The sequence below is a fragment of the Chelon labrosus genome (assembly GCF_963514085.1).
Source record: "Chelon labrosus genome assembly, chromosome: 19".
Taxonomy (NCBI): Eukaryota; Metazoa; Chordata; class Actinopteri; order Mugiliformes; family Mugilidae; genus Chelon; species Chelon labrosus.
Window position 1 is genome coordinate 7,122,081 of NC_140352.1, and position 15,585 is coordinate 7,137,665.

The 15,585-nt window shown below is 44.1% G+C and overlaps 2 protein-coding genes across 2 annotated transcripts in view; one reads left to right on the plus strand and one right to left on the minus strand.

The window, feature by feature from the left end:
- Positions 1 to 7,505, plus strand: part of polr3a (polymerase (RNA) III (DNA directed) polypeptide A) — a 32,408-nt gene extending 24,903 nt beyond the window's left edge. The window contains exons 27-31 of the mRNA XM_084567357.1: positions 940 to 1,104; positions 2,522 to 2,686; positions 6,150 to 6,281; positions 6,381 to 6,513; positions 6,599 to 7,505. Coding sequence (XP_084423483.1) covers positions 940 to 1,104; positions 2,522 to 2,686; positions 6,150 to 6,281; positions 6,381 to 6,513; positions 6,599 to 6,747 — 744 coding nt within the window. The 3' untranslated portion in view covers positions 6,748 to 7,505. The remainder of the gene's footprint in view (positions 1 to 939; positions 1,105 to 2,521; positions 2,687 to 6,149; positions 6,282 to 6,380; positions 6,514 to 6,598) is intronic.
- Positions 7,506 to 10,751: 3,246 nt separating this feature from the next.
- Positions 10,752 to 15,053, minus strand: qrfprb (pyroglutamylated RFamide peptide receptor b; the record flags this gene model as incomplete). The annotated part of the gene is made up of 6 exons (XM_084567010.1): positions 14,678 to 15,053; positions 13,416 to 13,574; positions 12,830 to 12,891; positions 11,580 to 11,815; positions 11,260 to 11,357; positions 10,752 to 11,149 (listed from the first exon to the last, which is right to left on the minus strand). The coding sequence occupies exons 1-6, from the start codon at positions 15,042 to 15,044 to the stop codon at positions 10,752 to 10,754; spliced, it is 1,320 nt and encodes a 439-aa protein (XP_084423136.1). The 5' UTR covers positions 15,045 to 15,053.
- Positions 15,054 to 15,585: the final 532 nt, after the last annotated feature.

Below are 15,585 nucleotides of genomic sequence, written 5' to 3' on the forward strand. Positions count from 1 at the left end.
AACCATTTTTATAACTTACAAAGCAAATATGTATTGTAAATTCCCAAAACCTTCGTACAAATTTAACAAACAACAAATTACTTACACCTATTTACATTTTATACATGCACGCGGTAAGTAATATCTAAATGTCCCATCACTCCCACAACCTTTTCCTCAGCAACCTTATGCCATGCATCACCATAGAATTTTTTGATTGGTTGATTTCATTTTTCCACCAAATAGGAAAGGTGTCATGTATGCTTGAGAGTACTGTTTCTTCCTGCGCCAAATGTGACGTCAGTATTAGGAATAAGTATGGCATAAATCATTTATCCTAAGTCTGGTTTTACTTGGCCTACCGACACAATTTAAACACAGGTACATAGTTTGAAGTCTTTCCACACAAGTTGAAATGGAGACCTGTCTTGCAGCTACGCAATTACATCTAGCTGCACCAACTACGCTGGCTGGTGTAGCTAGATGTTTAAGTTGTACAAAAGCCAAAGTGTAACAACAGCACATGGTTGTTTTTGTGAGTTTTAGAGCAGCTGATTTTGTCTTGGAGAGATCCAGGCTAGCTGGTTCCCCATTTCTGATATTCATGCCAAGCTAGCTGACGGCTTTTCGATGCAAACACAAAAGTAAGTAAGTAAGTAGGAGTAAAAGGGAAGAGAAGTTCAGAGTGGCACTTTCCTGTAATTGGCAAATTGGCTCTCACTTTGCTGTTGGATTAATAAAGACCAGAAATCTGTTACTTCATAACATATGGGAGAATAAAATGGAGAATACCTTCATCTTTATCTCTGAATAGTGCAACAGGTGAATATATCCGTTGCTTAACAGCAGCAGCTCCAGCAGAGCGCTCTCACACTTAATGGTCTGTTGGTCATAGATGAGTGATTCTGTCTTATGAGTTGAGCATTAACGGGAGAGCGGGTGGGTGCTTTTAACTTCCAGGTGAATGCAGAAACGGTACGTTACTCCATCTGCATGTCGAAACTCCGAGTCAAGCCAGGAGACATTGCCGTGCACGGCGAGGCGGTGGTGTGCGTGTCTCCCCGAGAGAACAGCAAAAGCTCTATGTACTACGTGCTGCAGTCTTTAAAAGAAGAGCTTCCCAAGGTGAGGATCTGGCGTCTGATGTATGAAGCTGCTTTAGAAAATACAACCAGTGAAACAAAACATTCAGCTCTGTTTTGTTCTGGAGAAAATTATCTTTATTATGCTCAACAACTGGTTCTTTACTTTGTCTGACTACCCTTTGGTGACAAACAAGTAGCGTACAGTAGATCTATACCATGAAGTACAGCTTCCTGACGCTGCACGAGGAAGGAGTTTGATGAGAGCATTGAATTAAAAAGAAAGAGAAGATCTGCTTCTCTGGTTCATAATACTCTGGGTTTGTCAAGGGATGTGAGATCTTTCATGTCACACTTTATCATTTGATTTACACTTAAAAGAAATAAAGGACCAAATTCCACGGCACAATAAGCCGACATCAAAGATCTTCCAGCAACAAAGGCTGACTGTAACGTTGCCTGTGTGTGAACTGAAAGGTTGCCCTTGAAGTCACCGCAAAGACTACAGCCAGCTTCCAGCTATACATGTATATACTCTTCCTCCAAGGAGTTGCTGGCAGACTGTGTTTGTTATTCAAAAGGGAAAAAAGGAAGAGCTACTATTGGCAAGCAAGCTAATTCAAAGATTCTAAACTGTGGTTTAGAGCTGGCCTCTCCTGAGTCATGCTGATCGTGTTGTTGTGAAAATATTTGTATATTTGACTGTTCAGATCCCAGTATAAAATATAAAATATATACAAAAAATATGGACAAAACGTCTCCACTTCCTTCCATTGGTCGAACTGTATTGCGCGTTATCGATGACCCGCCCACACTTGAAAATACTTCAGCATTATAGTAACTACCTAAAATGACCGAAACCATCTTGAAATTTTTCTTATTTGACATGTATTTTAGTGTTTTAGTTTGGCCCAAGTCCCATCCACTAACATGGAGGGGGTGGAGCTTATGACATATACTGCAGCCAGCCACCAGGGGGAGCTCTACTTGCTTTGGCTTTGCCTTTAAGGAGCTGTCTCAATGTCCATCTTTATACAGTCTGTGGTTGATTAGATGAATATATATAGACAGAATTGACAAAAAAAATCTTTGAAATATGTAAAACAAGAGACTGAGAACATCTGTTTTCTCTTCATGTGCAGAAGTTCTCTAACGTGCACCAACCTGAAACTAGAAATAGCTGAAAAAAAGGTCTAAAAACAGAGGGTGTTATATACTGCACAGATCTTAACCCTCAGACGTTTTGAGTTAAGATTCACATGTCTGTTCCTGAATAGGAATAAGGTCGGGGAAGAAAGCGCTGTGATGTTTTAACTAGCGTTCCTAAATGCGTGTTGACAGCTCGTTTGATCTCAGAACAGCAGCAGAGCCCTCGGGCAAAAAAAAAAATAAATAAATAAAAAATGGAGCTGTGTTTTTTTCTTAACAGCTAAACACTGTTCTCCTTTCTCACTCGGAAGGTGGTGGTTCAGGGAATACCTGAAGTTTCCCGGGCCGTCATTCACATCGACGAGCAGAGCGGCAAGAACAAGTACAAACTACTGGTGGAGGGCGACAACCTGAGAGCCGTCATGGCAACGCATGGAGTCAACGGAAGCAGGACCACTTCAAACAACACGTACGAGGTATGTGATGGGAGGTTTAAGTCGCGACTGTGTTGTCGTTTTGGTCCAACAGCTGCCCTACATCTATGACGAGAATAGTAATGAATGACGGTTTGTTCTGTGCAGACTTACACCTAAGCCAGTGAGAAATGTAGGTCAAAGCAATTTGAGGCCTATATGATGTCATACAGTCGTCACATATGAAAACACAGTAGAAAGTAATGCTTTGCAATAATGACGTCTATATCCTTGACCTGAATACATATTGTAGCGTCTCACACAAAAGAAGCTTTGAAGGCTTTTCTGCCAGGTAATTGAAGCTGTGACTCATCACAAACTAACCCTAACCCTTTGAAGACAAACTGCTGTCAGCCGTAGACCACATCAACACCACGAACACTGTCAGTCTGACACTTCTAATATGCTGCTCTCGCTCGACAAAAAAACAAAAAAAAACCCAAAACACATCAACGATGTCAACTAATAAAACACAACAGAACTGAACATCTACACGTGACCTTATCAACACTGTGCGCTGCAGATATGTATATAAATCTACACCGTCAATAGCGTTTTATAGCCGGGTAAAATATGCAGTATGTCTTTGAAGCCTTGTCCGTGTGTAGTAGCTAAAGGTCTAATAACTTTAGACAATGAAATTCACCAGCAAATAGTTGATGTGCAGCCTCCTTCTCTGTGTTATTAGATAAGCGTATATCCACATAGTGGGAGTGACTGGGGCACCGAAACTCAGCCTCTAAATAACGCATTATCTGCCGCGAAACTCGTTCATTTTGCCAATATTTTGTTATTGTACGCTACTGCTATTCCCCGTTGAGTCCTACTACTGATAGTTTTTTACAACATTTATGAATGTTATTTATCCGGTTCTGAGGTTGTGGAGGAACCATAGCAGTAGCAAATTACAGAGACGAAATCATCGAGGTCAGAAGACATCATCCGGGGTCTGTAGGTCAATCTACAGACCCCGGATGACGATAACGGGTAATTCCGGACTCAACGGGGAATAGCACTAGCGTACGATAACAAAATATTGGTGAAATGAACGAGTTTTGCGGCAGATAATGCGTTATTTAGAGGCTACGTTTCGGTGCCCCAGTCACTCCCACTATATGGATATACACAGATCTAAATATCTCCCGAAGGAATACAAATGACACAAAAGTTATATGGGTGAGTAAATGATTGTATTTTATGCCACAATGTGACATAATGGCGACCACCTGTTCCCATGCCAAATGCTCTGTTAAGCGATCCCGTGGGACCGTGACAGACAGAGAGCGTAGTATTAATTAAACGAAAACATGAGTGAGTCTGGAGGAAGTATGGTAGGGTCATCGATCTTGGACCGTAATGATCAGACTCTGGCTCCAAACTCGCAAGATGGCGCTGCTCGTATCTCTGGGAAAATGGCGTCAGTTTAGCCAATGCAAGGAAGTGGGGACGCGGTGTCCATATTTATATACAGTCTATGGTTCTGACCTGCTAGTGTAACTCGTGTTGTGTTGCGTTGCAGTGACTCATTTCCATTTCTCTTGTCAGATTAGTAATGATTTCATAGCCTGTCCGTGGCTCAAGTGTTTATAGTTTCCTGCTTTAATCAGCACAGCCCGTTATCAAATCAGCTCACTTTATCCGCATGCATTCATCTGACAACAGAAAGATTTGTCCATGAACCGTGCTTTTTAGTGTCACCGACTCAGCAAATCAAAGGAAAGACCTGGAGGCAGCACAAAGTTACTGTTGTCGCCGCCACTGAGGGTTAGCGGTTTGATTATATATTTGTCTCCTCAGTGTGAGCTCCCATTTTCAAATATATATATCCACTGCTGAATGTTAAAAAGGGATCCTGGCTGGAAATCTGCACTGTAGGAATAAATGAATCTTGAATTTATCAGTAAAATACAAACTGTACAGAAACAAATTACCATGTGACTGGTTTATTGGGCGACTGCAGGGACTAGTTTTCAGCAGGGAGAGTCTTTTTTTTTTTTTTTTTATCTTTTAAAGATTTTTAAAAGGATCATCCACTTATTTATTTTTACTCTCATCCCATCTTGACTCTATAAATGCCCTCTATGCTGGTGTTATCAAGGCCTCTCTTCCACGCTTAAAGTTGGTGCAGAATGCTGCAGCTTGACTTTCTTCAGAACATGCAAATAAAAGCATATCTCCCCGACACTGACCTCCTCTCTCTGACTCCCAGTAGGTTGATACGATTGATTTTAAGATTTTAGTGCTTGCCTGTAAATCCCTGAATGCCCTGGCTCCAACGTATCGGTCTGATCTCCTATAAGTAGACGTACCGTTAAGGTCACTCAGGTCTGCTGACCACTGTCCTCTGAAGCACAGGGGAGATTTCTCAGCTGCCTTAGCATTGTTTTTACCTCTTCATTGTCTTTGTATACACTGAACAGCCACAACATTATGACCACTGACAGGAGAAGTGAATAGCATTGACCATGTCGTGACAATTCAAAGTTCTGCTGGGAAACTGTTGGACCTGGCATTCATTGGTGTGGATGTTACTTAGGCCCTGTCCACACGTACAAAAACGATCTTTTTCCTCTCCGTTTTCGACGTCATCGTTTCAAGAAATATCCGCTTCCACACGGGTCCGTTTCTGCTCGACCGAAAACGCTACTTCCTATTCCAGGCCTGTAAGTGGCGCTGTTTCGGTTTCAGAAAATCACCAAAAATGGAGAGGAAGATGCGGAGCATGCGCACAAAGCTTGAGCGCTGTTTACAAATCCCCTTTTTTGCTCAGCGTTGTGGCACAGGAGCATGATATTTTGCCCTAGTAAACCTAATAGGCTCAATATCGTCTCCAGCATGAAAACTAGCATGTAGTCCGCCATTGTTGTTGATGTTGTTACGAGACGTCTCGCGGGATGTGGAAGGCTGCTCGGGAGTGTGGCGATGACGTCATCGTTTTCCCGTTTTCCCCGTCCACAAGAAAACGCAGGAGCTGCGTTTTCGAATTTCTCCACCCTGGGACCCGTTTTCAGAAAAGTGCGTTTTAGGGCTATGCGTTTACAGGATACGTGTGGACGCTCGGCCAAAACGATTAAAAAAACCTCCGTTGTGGCGTATTTGCGTTTACGTGTGGACAGGGCCTTAGACACGTAGCACCCACCTAGACCAGACCAGGCACCCCCCACCGAATAGCAATGACACTCCTTGATGGTAGCAGCCATCCCCAGCAGGATGCAGCCTGACACAGACACACCCCCCTGACCCCCCCCCTCCCCCTAACAACATTGTGTTGCCAGACACCATAGGACACGCTCAGAAGGCCCATGTCCATTCTCTGATGAGTCACAACTATTTTGGAGGCACCTACAAAATGTTAGGAAGGTGGTCATAATGTTTTGTCTGATTGGTGTATGTTTTATATTTGGTTACTCAGGGTTTGATGTTAAATGTGCCTTGTAAATAACTTGACATCGACATATTTCTCTAGGTTGAAAAGACCTTGGGTATTGAGGCTGCTCGATCCACCATCATCAATGAGATTCAGTACACCATGGTGAACCACGGGATGAGTATTGACCGACGTCACGTCATGCTTCTTGCAGACCTCATGTCCTATAAGGTACGGTCCATTGATCTGTGTACTATATATTTGGGTGTATCCATGTGTCTTCTTGTGCTGTAGTGCAGTAAAAATTGCTGCTGCCTTCTGTCTATAAAGGGGGAGATTCTGGGAATCACCAGGTTCGGTTTAGCCAAGATGAAGGAGAGCGTCCTCATGCTGGCCTCCTTCGAGAAAACAGCCGATCACCTCTTCGACGCAGCCTATTTCGGACAGAAGGACTCAGTCTGCGGTAAACTGCTGCTTCATCCGTGCAATGAAACTCAAGTTTGTGACTTAAGTGTCGGTCTGAACGTTCCCTGTGTTTCCTGTTTCAGGTGTGTCCGAGTGCATCATTATGGGGATTCCAATGAATATCGGAACAGGGTTGTTTAAACTCCTGCACAAGGCTGACAAGGACCCTTCTCCTGTCAAAAGGCCGCTCCTCTTTGACAACGCAGACTTCCATATACCTCTGATCACATAGCATCAAGGAGAAAATGTGAAGGAGCTTTCTTTTTTTATATAGCTGACTGTCTACAAACATTAAGATCATCTTCAACAAATACAGAAGTGCCTGCCGAAGTGTCTCATGATTTCCGTTTTTAGGGACCTACCGGAAAATAGGAACTTGTTGTTTTCTTTGGCCAGACTGTGAGAAGGCTGCGTCTTTCACACAGAAAGTTTATCAGCACGTGAAAGACAGCAGAACTGCTAATCGTTGGAGATTAAACTTGGTTAACTGTGTGGAGAATGAAGAAAGATTTAGATGCTTTAAGGCTTTTTCCTTTACCGCCTCTCTGGCTTTTTTTTACGTGTTTGTAAAGTTGTGCGTTTCCTCCGTTATTAAGATGTTGCATAATCTTTTTTGTTTTTTTTCCCCGCCTCTCTGTGTTATGGCACAGACACACTGTGGATAAAGCATAAAAGCGCAGTGACATTAACAGCAGACTGACAGGAATTACCTCCTAATCATTAAACAGAATGAATCTCTTCTGTTTTGGCACTTAGTTTTGCTCGTTCTGTAGAGTTACTGTTTCCACTTGACACAAAAAAAAAAAAAGACTTTTCATACATACTGCACTGCAGACCTGTTAGGTTGTTCAGTTCAGGCGTTTCTGAATAGTATTTATTTTCATACAAGACTGAGTTGAGTGGAGGTTTATTGAAAATGCTTGAATTCATATAAAAATGTACATAATATAATAAATGAATGAAAACGGTGGGAATACAGTTGTTATTCCTCTGTATGTGCAAAGATTGAGTACACCCTATTAATTTAATGTTAGTTATATACAGAGATCAGCCATAACATTATGAGCACTGACAGGTGAAGTAAGTAACATTGACCATCTTGTGACCATTCAATGTTCTGTTGGGAAACTTTCGGGCCTGGCATTCATCCGTGTGAATGTTACTTAGACATGTAGCACCCACCTAGACCAGACCAGGCACCCCCACCCCATAGCAATGACACTCCTTGATGGCAGCAGCCATCCCCAGCAAGCAAGGTGTTGACCTGGCCTCCAGATTCACCAGATCCCAAACTGAACAAGTATCTGTGGGATGATCCACAGAGGACAACCCATATGGCAAAGTCATTCCATGGCATAGGAGACACAAGGGAGACCTGCACAATAATAGGAAGGTGGTCATAATGTTAGGCCTGATCGGTGTATATTTACTTAAAGGCATTTGATGGCTGGGATGTCCTCAGCTCATTCATTAGTCAGTGCAGCTGAAGTGGCGAGCTCTTTATCTGGCCGTCACAATGAGTTTTCCCTCCAGTCTTGGTGTTTCGTGGAGCTGTCGTCTGCGCCATTTCATCTGTTGTTTAATGATTAATTCAGCGACTGTGATGGCCGACATAATAGGCTCATTGTTAGAACCGGTGGCATTAATATTCAACATGATTTCTAATAGAAACCAGATAATAACCATTCCGTTATCATTTGAAGGTTTAATATTACAATTCCTCATAGTGTTAACGGTTAAATAACTCGTTCCAATTAAGTTCTAGATTATTAAAATAATGAGGGGAGGTTTTTCTCTAAGCTGGGCAAAAGGTCCCGAGAAAATTATAAATGACTGATAAGGGCCAGCAATAAGTCTACAGTTTGTAAATTAAAAGATCCCATCTGAATTCAACCTAAAAAAAACCCAGAAACACACTGTAATTAGTCTTTTTATTCAAAGTCAAATTTAATATACCATCTCGCTGCAAAATCCAGCTCGTGCACGTGCAAAGTACGCCGCCCTGCCTCTGACGCGGCCGTCGTGGGACAACGTTTGGGAGGCACGAGAGCCGAGCCCATCGAGCCCTTCGAGCCCATCTCTGCATTCAAAGAAAAGAAACGAACCAACTTAAATAAATCGCAGTCAAAGCGACATCTTTAAAACTTTGCACAGAACGCCGACTAAAAGCCAAGCACCCACTACAGAGCAGATCAGTACAAAACTATACGCCGAAAATAACACTTGTTTGGACGATAAACGTTACAAAAATATCTCACAGCACCATTAAGCAAACACGTTAATACGTAGACCAGCTTTGACCCTTGTCTGTGTTTGTGTGTGGTTCATGCAAACCAATAAGAGTGAGAAACCCTCAGTGGCGTTTACCCTCCAGGTTTATGCAGATTGACTTCTATGTGAGGTTACGGTTGTCGTGGTTTAGTACTGTATGCATATCTGAAACTCTTAACACCGTCAACACAGAAGCTATTAATGATCAAACTGCATTTGTGTTGATTTCGGACAAATCGTAGGTCTGCAGCCCATTCTGCAAAAGCCTACGTACACAGTCGAAACACAGGTTTTCAACCAGCTGCGGCGGTGAAGTCTCATGTTAAAAAGGTTCTGGGTTCAAAATCTGCAGGTTTGCATGTTCTCCCTGCAGACAGAATCACTATTTAACCTCAAATGCATTTTATTTTGCGGTAAATAAAGCGATTCTGCGTTAGCTGTAGGTGTGGACGTGAGCATGAATGGTCCGTCTCCTCTTGTTTCGAGGTGTGCCGAGCCTCTCGCTCGTGCCTCGTGAGACTCCTGGATGAAGTGCATTTAGCTCGTGGATGGTTTATTTCCATCGTTCTTCCATTTAAAAGAAAAAGAAATACACCCGTAACAAGTGATTCCTTGAGACGTAGGGATTTGTTCTTAGTCGTGTTCAGAATAAGACGAGGTATCTTGATTGATACTCTGCATAATGTAGCCAGCAGAGGAGTTTAAGTGGTTCCCAGAGACCTGGTTTACAAAGGAAGAGGGGAAAAAAAGAATAATCAAGGTAACAAGGGGCAACTGCAATTGGTGATGTTATAAAACCACCACAGAAACCTTTCCTGTTGCACGTCCATGACTCATGACTGCAGAATACATTCGGCAACCCATCAGCTGCACAATGGAAATCCCTGTAGACCGAGAGGTGATTGATGTCTGCCGCAGAAGAGGATTCACGAGGCGCCTTTGTCCGTTCTCCGGCCGACCCACGTGTTGTCGCTGCGTCCCGCGGATTTGATTTGCTTTTGTGTTTGCAAAAAAGAACGGTGAAGAGTTTTGATGAGAATATCAGAAGTGAACGGTGCACATAACAAGTCCTGCCGGTAAACGGTTGAATAAACTGGGGTCACGTTTTGTGTTTCATGGTTCCGAAAATGTTCTCAGGCATGATTTCATAACTCTGCAAGTGCCGTGTTTGCAGCAAATCAAAAGGTTTATGCAAATGATGTGAAATAGTAAAATTATAACAGAAACATTTCTTGTGAAAACAGAACAAGGGAAGATGCTTCACTCCCTAAATAAGGAAAATCAGAAAGTACACAATTAGTACACGCCCCCAAGTGCAGGATGAGTCATCAATACTTTTCAACCGTTTTCCAGGAAATCACAAACTTTAAACAACTACAAAACAACTGTTCTGTCGTTGCTGGGCCACATATCGCCACGACAACACATCCGATTTGACGTCACGTGGACATTGACTGAAAGAAAAGTGCAAAGCAGTGTATGCTGACAATCGTCTGGTTTTTAAAGAGGTAATCTTCGCATCGTGGCATTAAAGTGTCTCGTCACGCTCGGCAGTGAAGGATTTCATAGAGAACTGCAGCTGAATTAACCTGAAGTGAGTTCTGTGCTGATTTGGACTGACGCTGATTTAGCAGGGCAATGAAAGACGTCGTCCTTTTGCTGCTCTGGAAAGTCCTCTGAGCTGACATTTGCAAATCAGTTTCCTCTGCGGCGTGGTATCACTGTAACCCTTTGAGCTCGCTGACAGAGGCCAAATGCCCGGTAGATTTCTAAGACAACACAAATGATCTCGGTAGTGTTTGACCAGTCCTGGCTGGTTTGTTTTTTTTCTTCATTTCCTTCCTGTTGCTCTTCCTGAGACTTGAAATCACATCTGACGGACGCGCTAGCAGCTGCCGGCGTCAAATTGCCAGTGAACGACAGCGAGCCGAAAGGTCGAATTCAAAAATCCTGAACTTCATCTTCTCATTTGACTTGAGAGGAGCTGTTGGCGGCGAGCTCCGTTTGGATGGTGGAGATCTTCTCCCCTATGATTTCCAGCGAGCTCTCGCCGTGCGACGAGCTCGAGGGGCCGTTCTCCGCCGGGTGCTGCTCCGGGTTGTGGCCTTCGTCCGGCTTCAGGAAGGCCTCCCGGCTTTGGGGCTTGATGAACTGCACGCTCAGCCTCGGCGCCACCGCGGCGCCGCCCTGCTGGCTGGGCTTCCGGAGGCAGTGGGAGAGGGTGGACACGCAGCTCTTCTTGAAGTTCTCGTTCATGAAGGCGTACACGATGGGGTTGTTGAAGCTGTTGAAGAAGCCGATGGCCTGGACGATGGCGATGATCGTGTTCAGCGTGACGCCGTCGTATTTCTTCTCCAGGTCGTCTGGAAGGTGACAGAGCATGGACAGAAGACTTTACAAAAGCACGGAAGAAGTTAAGAAACAGTAAAGGTAGTAAAATTCATGACCCCTCCATGCATCCAGAGGTACTTACAGTACTCGAACAGCATGTGGACGGTGTGGAACGGCGCCCAGCAAATGGTGAATAGCAGGACAATGGTGATCATCATTTTAACAGCTCTTTTCTTCTTCCTGTAGGAAGAAAAAACAACAAATCATCTCAATCGTCAGCTGTAAGACGTGGACAGACAGGGTATTATGACAGACAGTTTGCCGAATCTGTTCCCTGACCAACCACTAGCAGCCACTGTTGCATCAACACGACAAATTACCAAACTGTACTGATCCGAAGTCAAAACCAAGCAAAGACGTTTCATCCACTGTGAGACGTGGACGCTGAAACCTCTAACCCACCTGGAGATCTTGTTGATCTCCCTGTGGTTCATGGTGTTGAGGACCGAGGCGTCGCCCACCCTCTTGCGGATCCACAGCTCGATGCCGATGCGCGTGTACAGGAACAGCATGGCCGCCAGAGGGAGCAGGAACAGAGCCACCATGATGAAGGTGGTGTACGCCTGCCTGTGAGTCAGAGACCTCCAGCTCTCCTGACAGCACACGTGGTAGTGATCGTACAAGAAGTCGTACTTCACCTGACACGGGGAGGGAGCGGGGGGGGGAGTGGGAAGAAAAAAAAGCTTTTAGTCTTTCACCAAGACAGATTGAGTAGCTCTGAGTGACAGGGTGGCATTTACTATACTTTTGTTGTATAGTTCTGTCAGAAAACCCGTCTTTCATGATTTCAGGAGAGCCAAAGAGACCTCGAACATGAGAGGTTCACACCACCACCCGTAAAGCCCAAGGTTCATCATTTTGATTTCACAGTTGTAGAGCTGCTACAGATCAGGCATAACATTATGACCACCTTTCTAATATTGTGTAGGTCTCCCTTGTTGCCTCCAAAACAGTTGTGGCTCATCAGAGAATGGACATGGGCCTTCTGAGGGTGTCCTGTGGTGACTGGGAACAGGATGTTGTTAGTGGGGGTGGGGGGGCTTTGAGGGGAGGGGCCTCTGTGGATCGTCCCACAGATACTTGATCAGTTTGGGATCTAGTGAATTTGGAGGCCAGGTCAACACCTTGTGCTGTTCTTCATGTTTTTTTGAGTTGCATCCTGCTGGGGATGGCTGCTGACATCAAGGAGTGTCATTTCTATGGGGTGGGGGTGCCTGGTCTGGTCTGGTCTGGTCTAGGTGGACGCAGCTTAAACAGGAACTAAAGATGTGTCAAACTTCTGCAGAACTTTATTGTGTATCAAAGCCGAATATCCATAGTTAGCAGTTTTCAGTCGCTGTGTGAGATCTTCTTATTTCCATTGGGCTTTTACATGCAATGATGTGGCAGGACAGTTTAAAAGGTGAGCTGCAGACTGTTGGTGCATTTGTGGACCAGTTTGAACAGATTAAAGCTAACAACATGCCGCCAAAACTATCTTTTTGTACCTCGTCCACTGTGTTTGCTGTGAATATTTTTACAGTAACTTCAGATAACAAGACTCTCAACCTCTAAGCTCCACGTGTATCACTAGTTTGTTGTGGCTGTGTAGTCACAGCTGTAGGAAGCTAAAGAAACCTCATCTGTTATGGTTTGCTCGGAAGGGCTCTTACCTCCAGCTGCTGCACGAACAGCATCGGTGAGCCCACTATCACGGAGGCGATCCATACGAGCCCTGCAGGACACAGACAGGTACGGTTTGTAGTACACCGGCGTTAATCTACAGCTTGACAAATCAGTCACGCAGCTATACAGAACATACATTTTTCATTCTGTTATGACAGCATCTGATTTAGGTCCGATGCAAATACTCTGATATTTTGAGTATTGTACTTTCTCTGTTTCACAACATATGTGCAGCCATGTGTTGCAAAGGCTTGCATGTCAACGATGCAACAGTCAGGTGTGCTCATTATGCAAGACGGCTGGTTTATCTAGGTCCACTTAAGAGTGGGGTTCAGAATGGAAAAGAAAAAAAAAAACACATGCAAACATTATACGAAAAATGTGAGAAAAACACGCTTCAGTCTCGGTTCATGGATTAATGAAATTCCGCGGGAGTGCAGCGTTAATCTAGCAGGCCGACGTACACGACAAGCGGAGGCTCAACACGGTGCTTATTTACTTCTCCGCAAATTGCCACAGGTTTTCATTCGCACTCTTGGAGGCATAATTGGTACTCTGTCAAGCACACAATACCTAGCATCTTGTAGGCTCTTTTGGACGAGTACTGCCTCCTCATTTTCAGCGGGAAGACAATGCCCTGGTATCTCTCAATTGCAATGCAGGTCATTGTGAGGATGCCGGTCACTATGGCTGTAGTCTGCACAAAGGGAACCGTCTTGCACACCAGAACCCCTACAAGGAAGAAGAAAAACACACACACACACACATGCATTTCTTTTAAAGGTGAAGGCACTCTTGTTGTTAGACTGGAAACAGAGGTCTCCTCATCCTTTTCATCTTCCCTGGCTGATGCACCCTGAACTAATTGCGAGCGCATTTTAATAGGAGCACATGCTTTGAGCTGGCTATGATCTCGCTATGATACCCTGAATGTCAGCCGCTGACTCCACTGCTCCTGGCGGTTTAATCAGTAGAGCTGATGATTCTTACTTTTGGAAGTGAGATGTTGCATATTTTGAAATTCTCTACAGTTTGTGTTGTTCTGGAGGCGACACCACCTCAAAAAACTGGCATCAGCAGCTTGTAACTCAGTGATTTCACAGTACTCCGTTAGGCTTCATTTGCATGAGCATTGTGTCCACCTTCTGCAAAGTCTGACATGAGCATCGCGACTCTCCTGCATGGAAACGCTGGTCGTTCCCAGGAAAGAAAGAAACATCCTGTTCCACTGTGACTTTATGTCAGATTCTTCAATTAGCAGCAGTCTTTGAAGGGTTCAGTATGACCAGGCAGGCGGGTGGCAGCTCCTGATGCCTGTACCTTCACCTTTCTGCCGCCAAAATAATCATTCGCCCTCACTTTCTTTTCAGCCGTAGGAAGACAGAGGGATTTATCTGTCATTTACAGGTTTTATCCCCCCCTGCTGCCTCTTTCTGTTAATTCCTGGAAGGGATCAGTTGTCTTGTTTGCTTGCCGAGCGACATAATTTGCACTGTTTGCTCAGGGCTCTGTGTGTTTTGTGTGATCATCTCTGTGTGCTGTATTGAGTTTCTTTCGGTACACAGCTATGTCGATTTCCTCCTGACCCAAGTGTTCTCACTTCTTGACTGTATGGTGCATGCATAATTAAGATTTAGATTCTGCACAGAACTTGATGCATATTGATTTTTTCTTAGAATTAATTTGCTTAACTTATTTTCCACATTGAACTGAACATAGTTTAATAATCAAACTATCATCCTTTAATCAGAAAATGCATACATTTCCCCATCGGGTTAATGATTCTTCTCACTGCCGTGGTTTTAAAAAGTAGGTAGTCTGAGTTTGAGACTCACCCCCGAACCATTCAGAGGAGATGTTCTGCAGCAGAGTGAAGGGTATGCAGAAGAAAGTGATGAGCAGGTCGCTGACCGCCAGGGAGCAAATGAAAATATCCGTCGCCGTCTGTATGGCGCGTTTCTTCACAACTATGTAGATGACCAAACTATTTCCAGCCAGGGCCAGGGCGAAGATGACCACGTACATGATCACGAAGGTGGTCTTGGCGCTGTACGGTAACTCGGGGATGTAGACGAGCGGTTGGATGTTGTAAGTGTTGATAAACTCCTGGCGGCTCAGGTTGTAGTACTGGAGCATCTCCTGCAGCACCTCGGGAGTTATTTTGGTGGAACCCTGCCCCGAATCGGTCGAAGGCGCAGCCATATCTCTCTCCGAAGCCGAGACGCACTTGGTGGAAAGGAGAAAGACTCGGAGATGGAATAACCTACAGGTGCAGCTGGATGCTGCGCAGATCCTCCTCCTGCTGCTGCTGCTCCTGCTGCTGCTGCTTTACATCTGTGTGTCCATGTGTGTGTGAGGACTCAGCTGACTGCAGGGTACAGGATGACAGACCAATGATTGGTCAATGCTGTAACACGCTTTATGATATATATATATATATATATATATATATATATACAAAAAAAAAAAAACGCACAGTGTGCAAATCATTAAAATGATCAACTCTGTTATTAAACTTAACTGAATAAGTGACAACCATCAGTGTTTGGCAAACTCTTTAATCCTTTAACACCTGAATCTATTTATTTATTTATATATATATATTTTTTTATTTCTTCTCCAAACTATTTATTTCTTCAGCTCAACACACTGCAGGCCAAAATAATAATCAACATTTGTCTCTATAGATAGAGATAGAGAGACACTTTGGAGAATTTCTTTGTCCTCACCACCAGACCAGTGC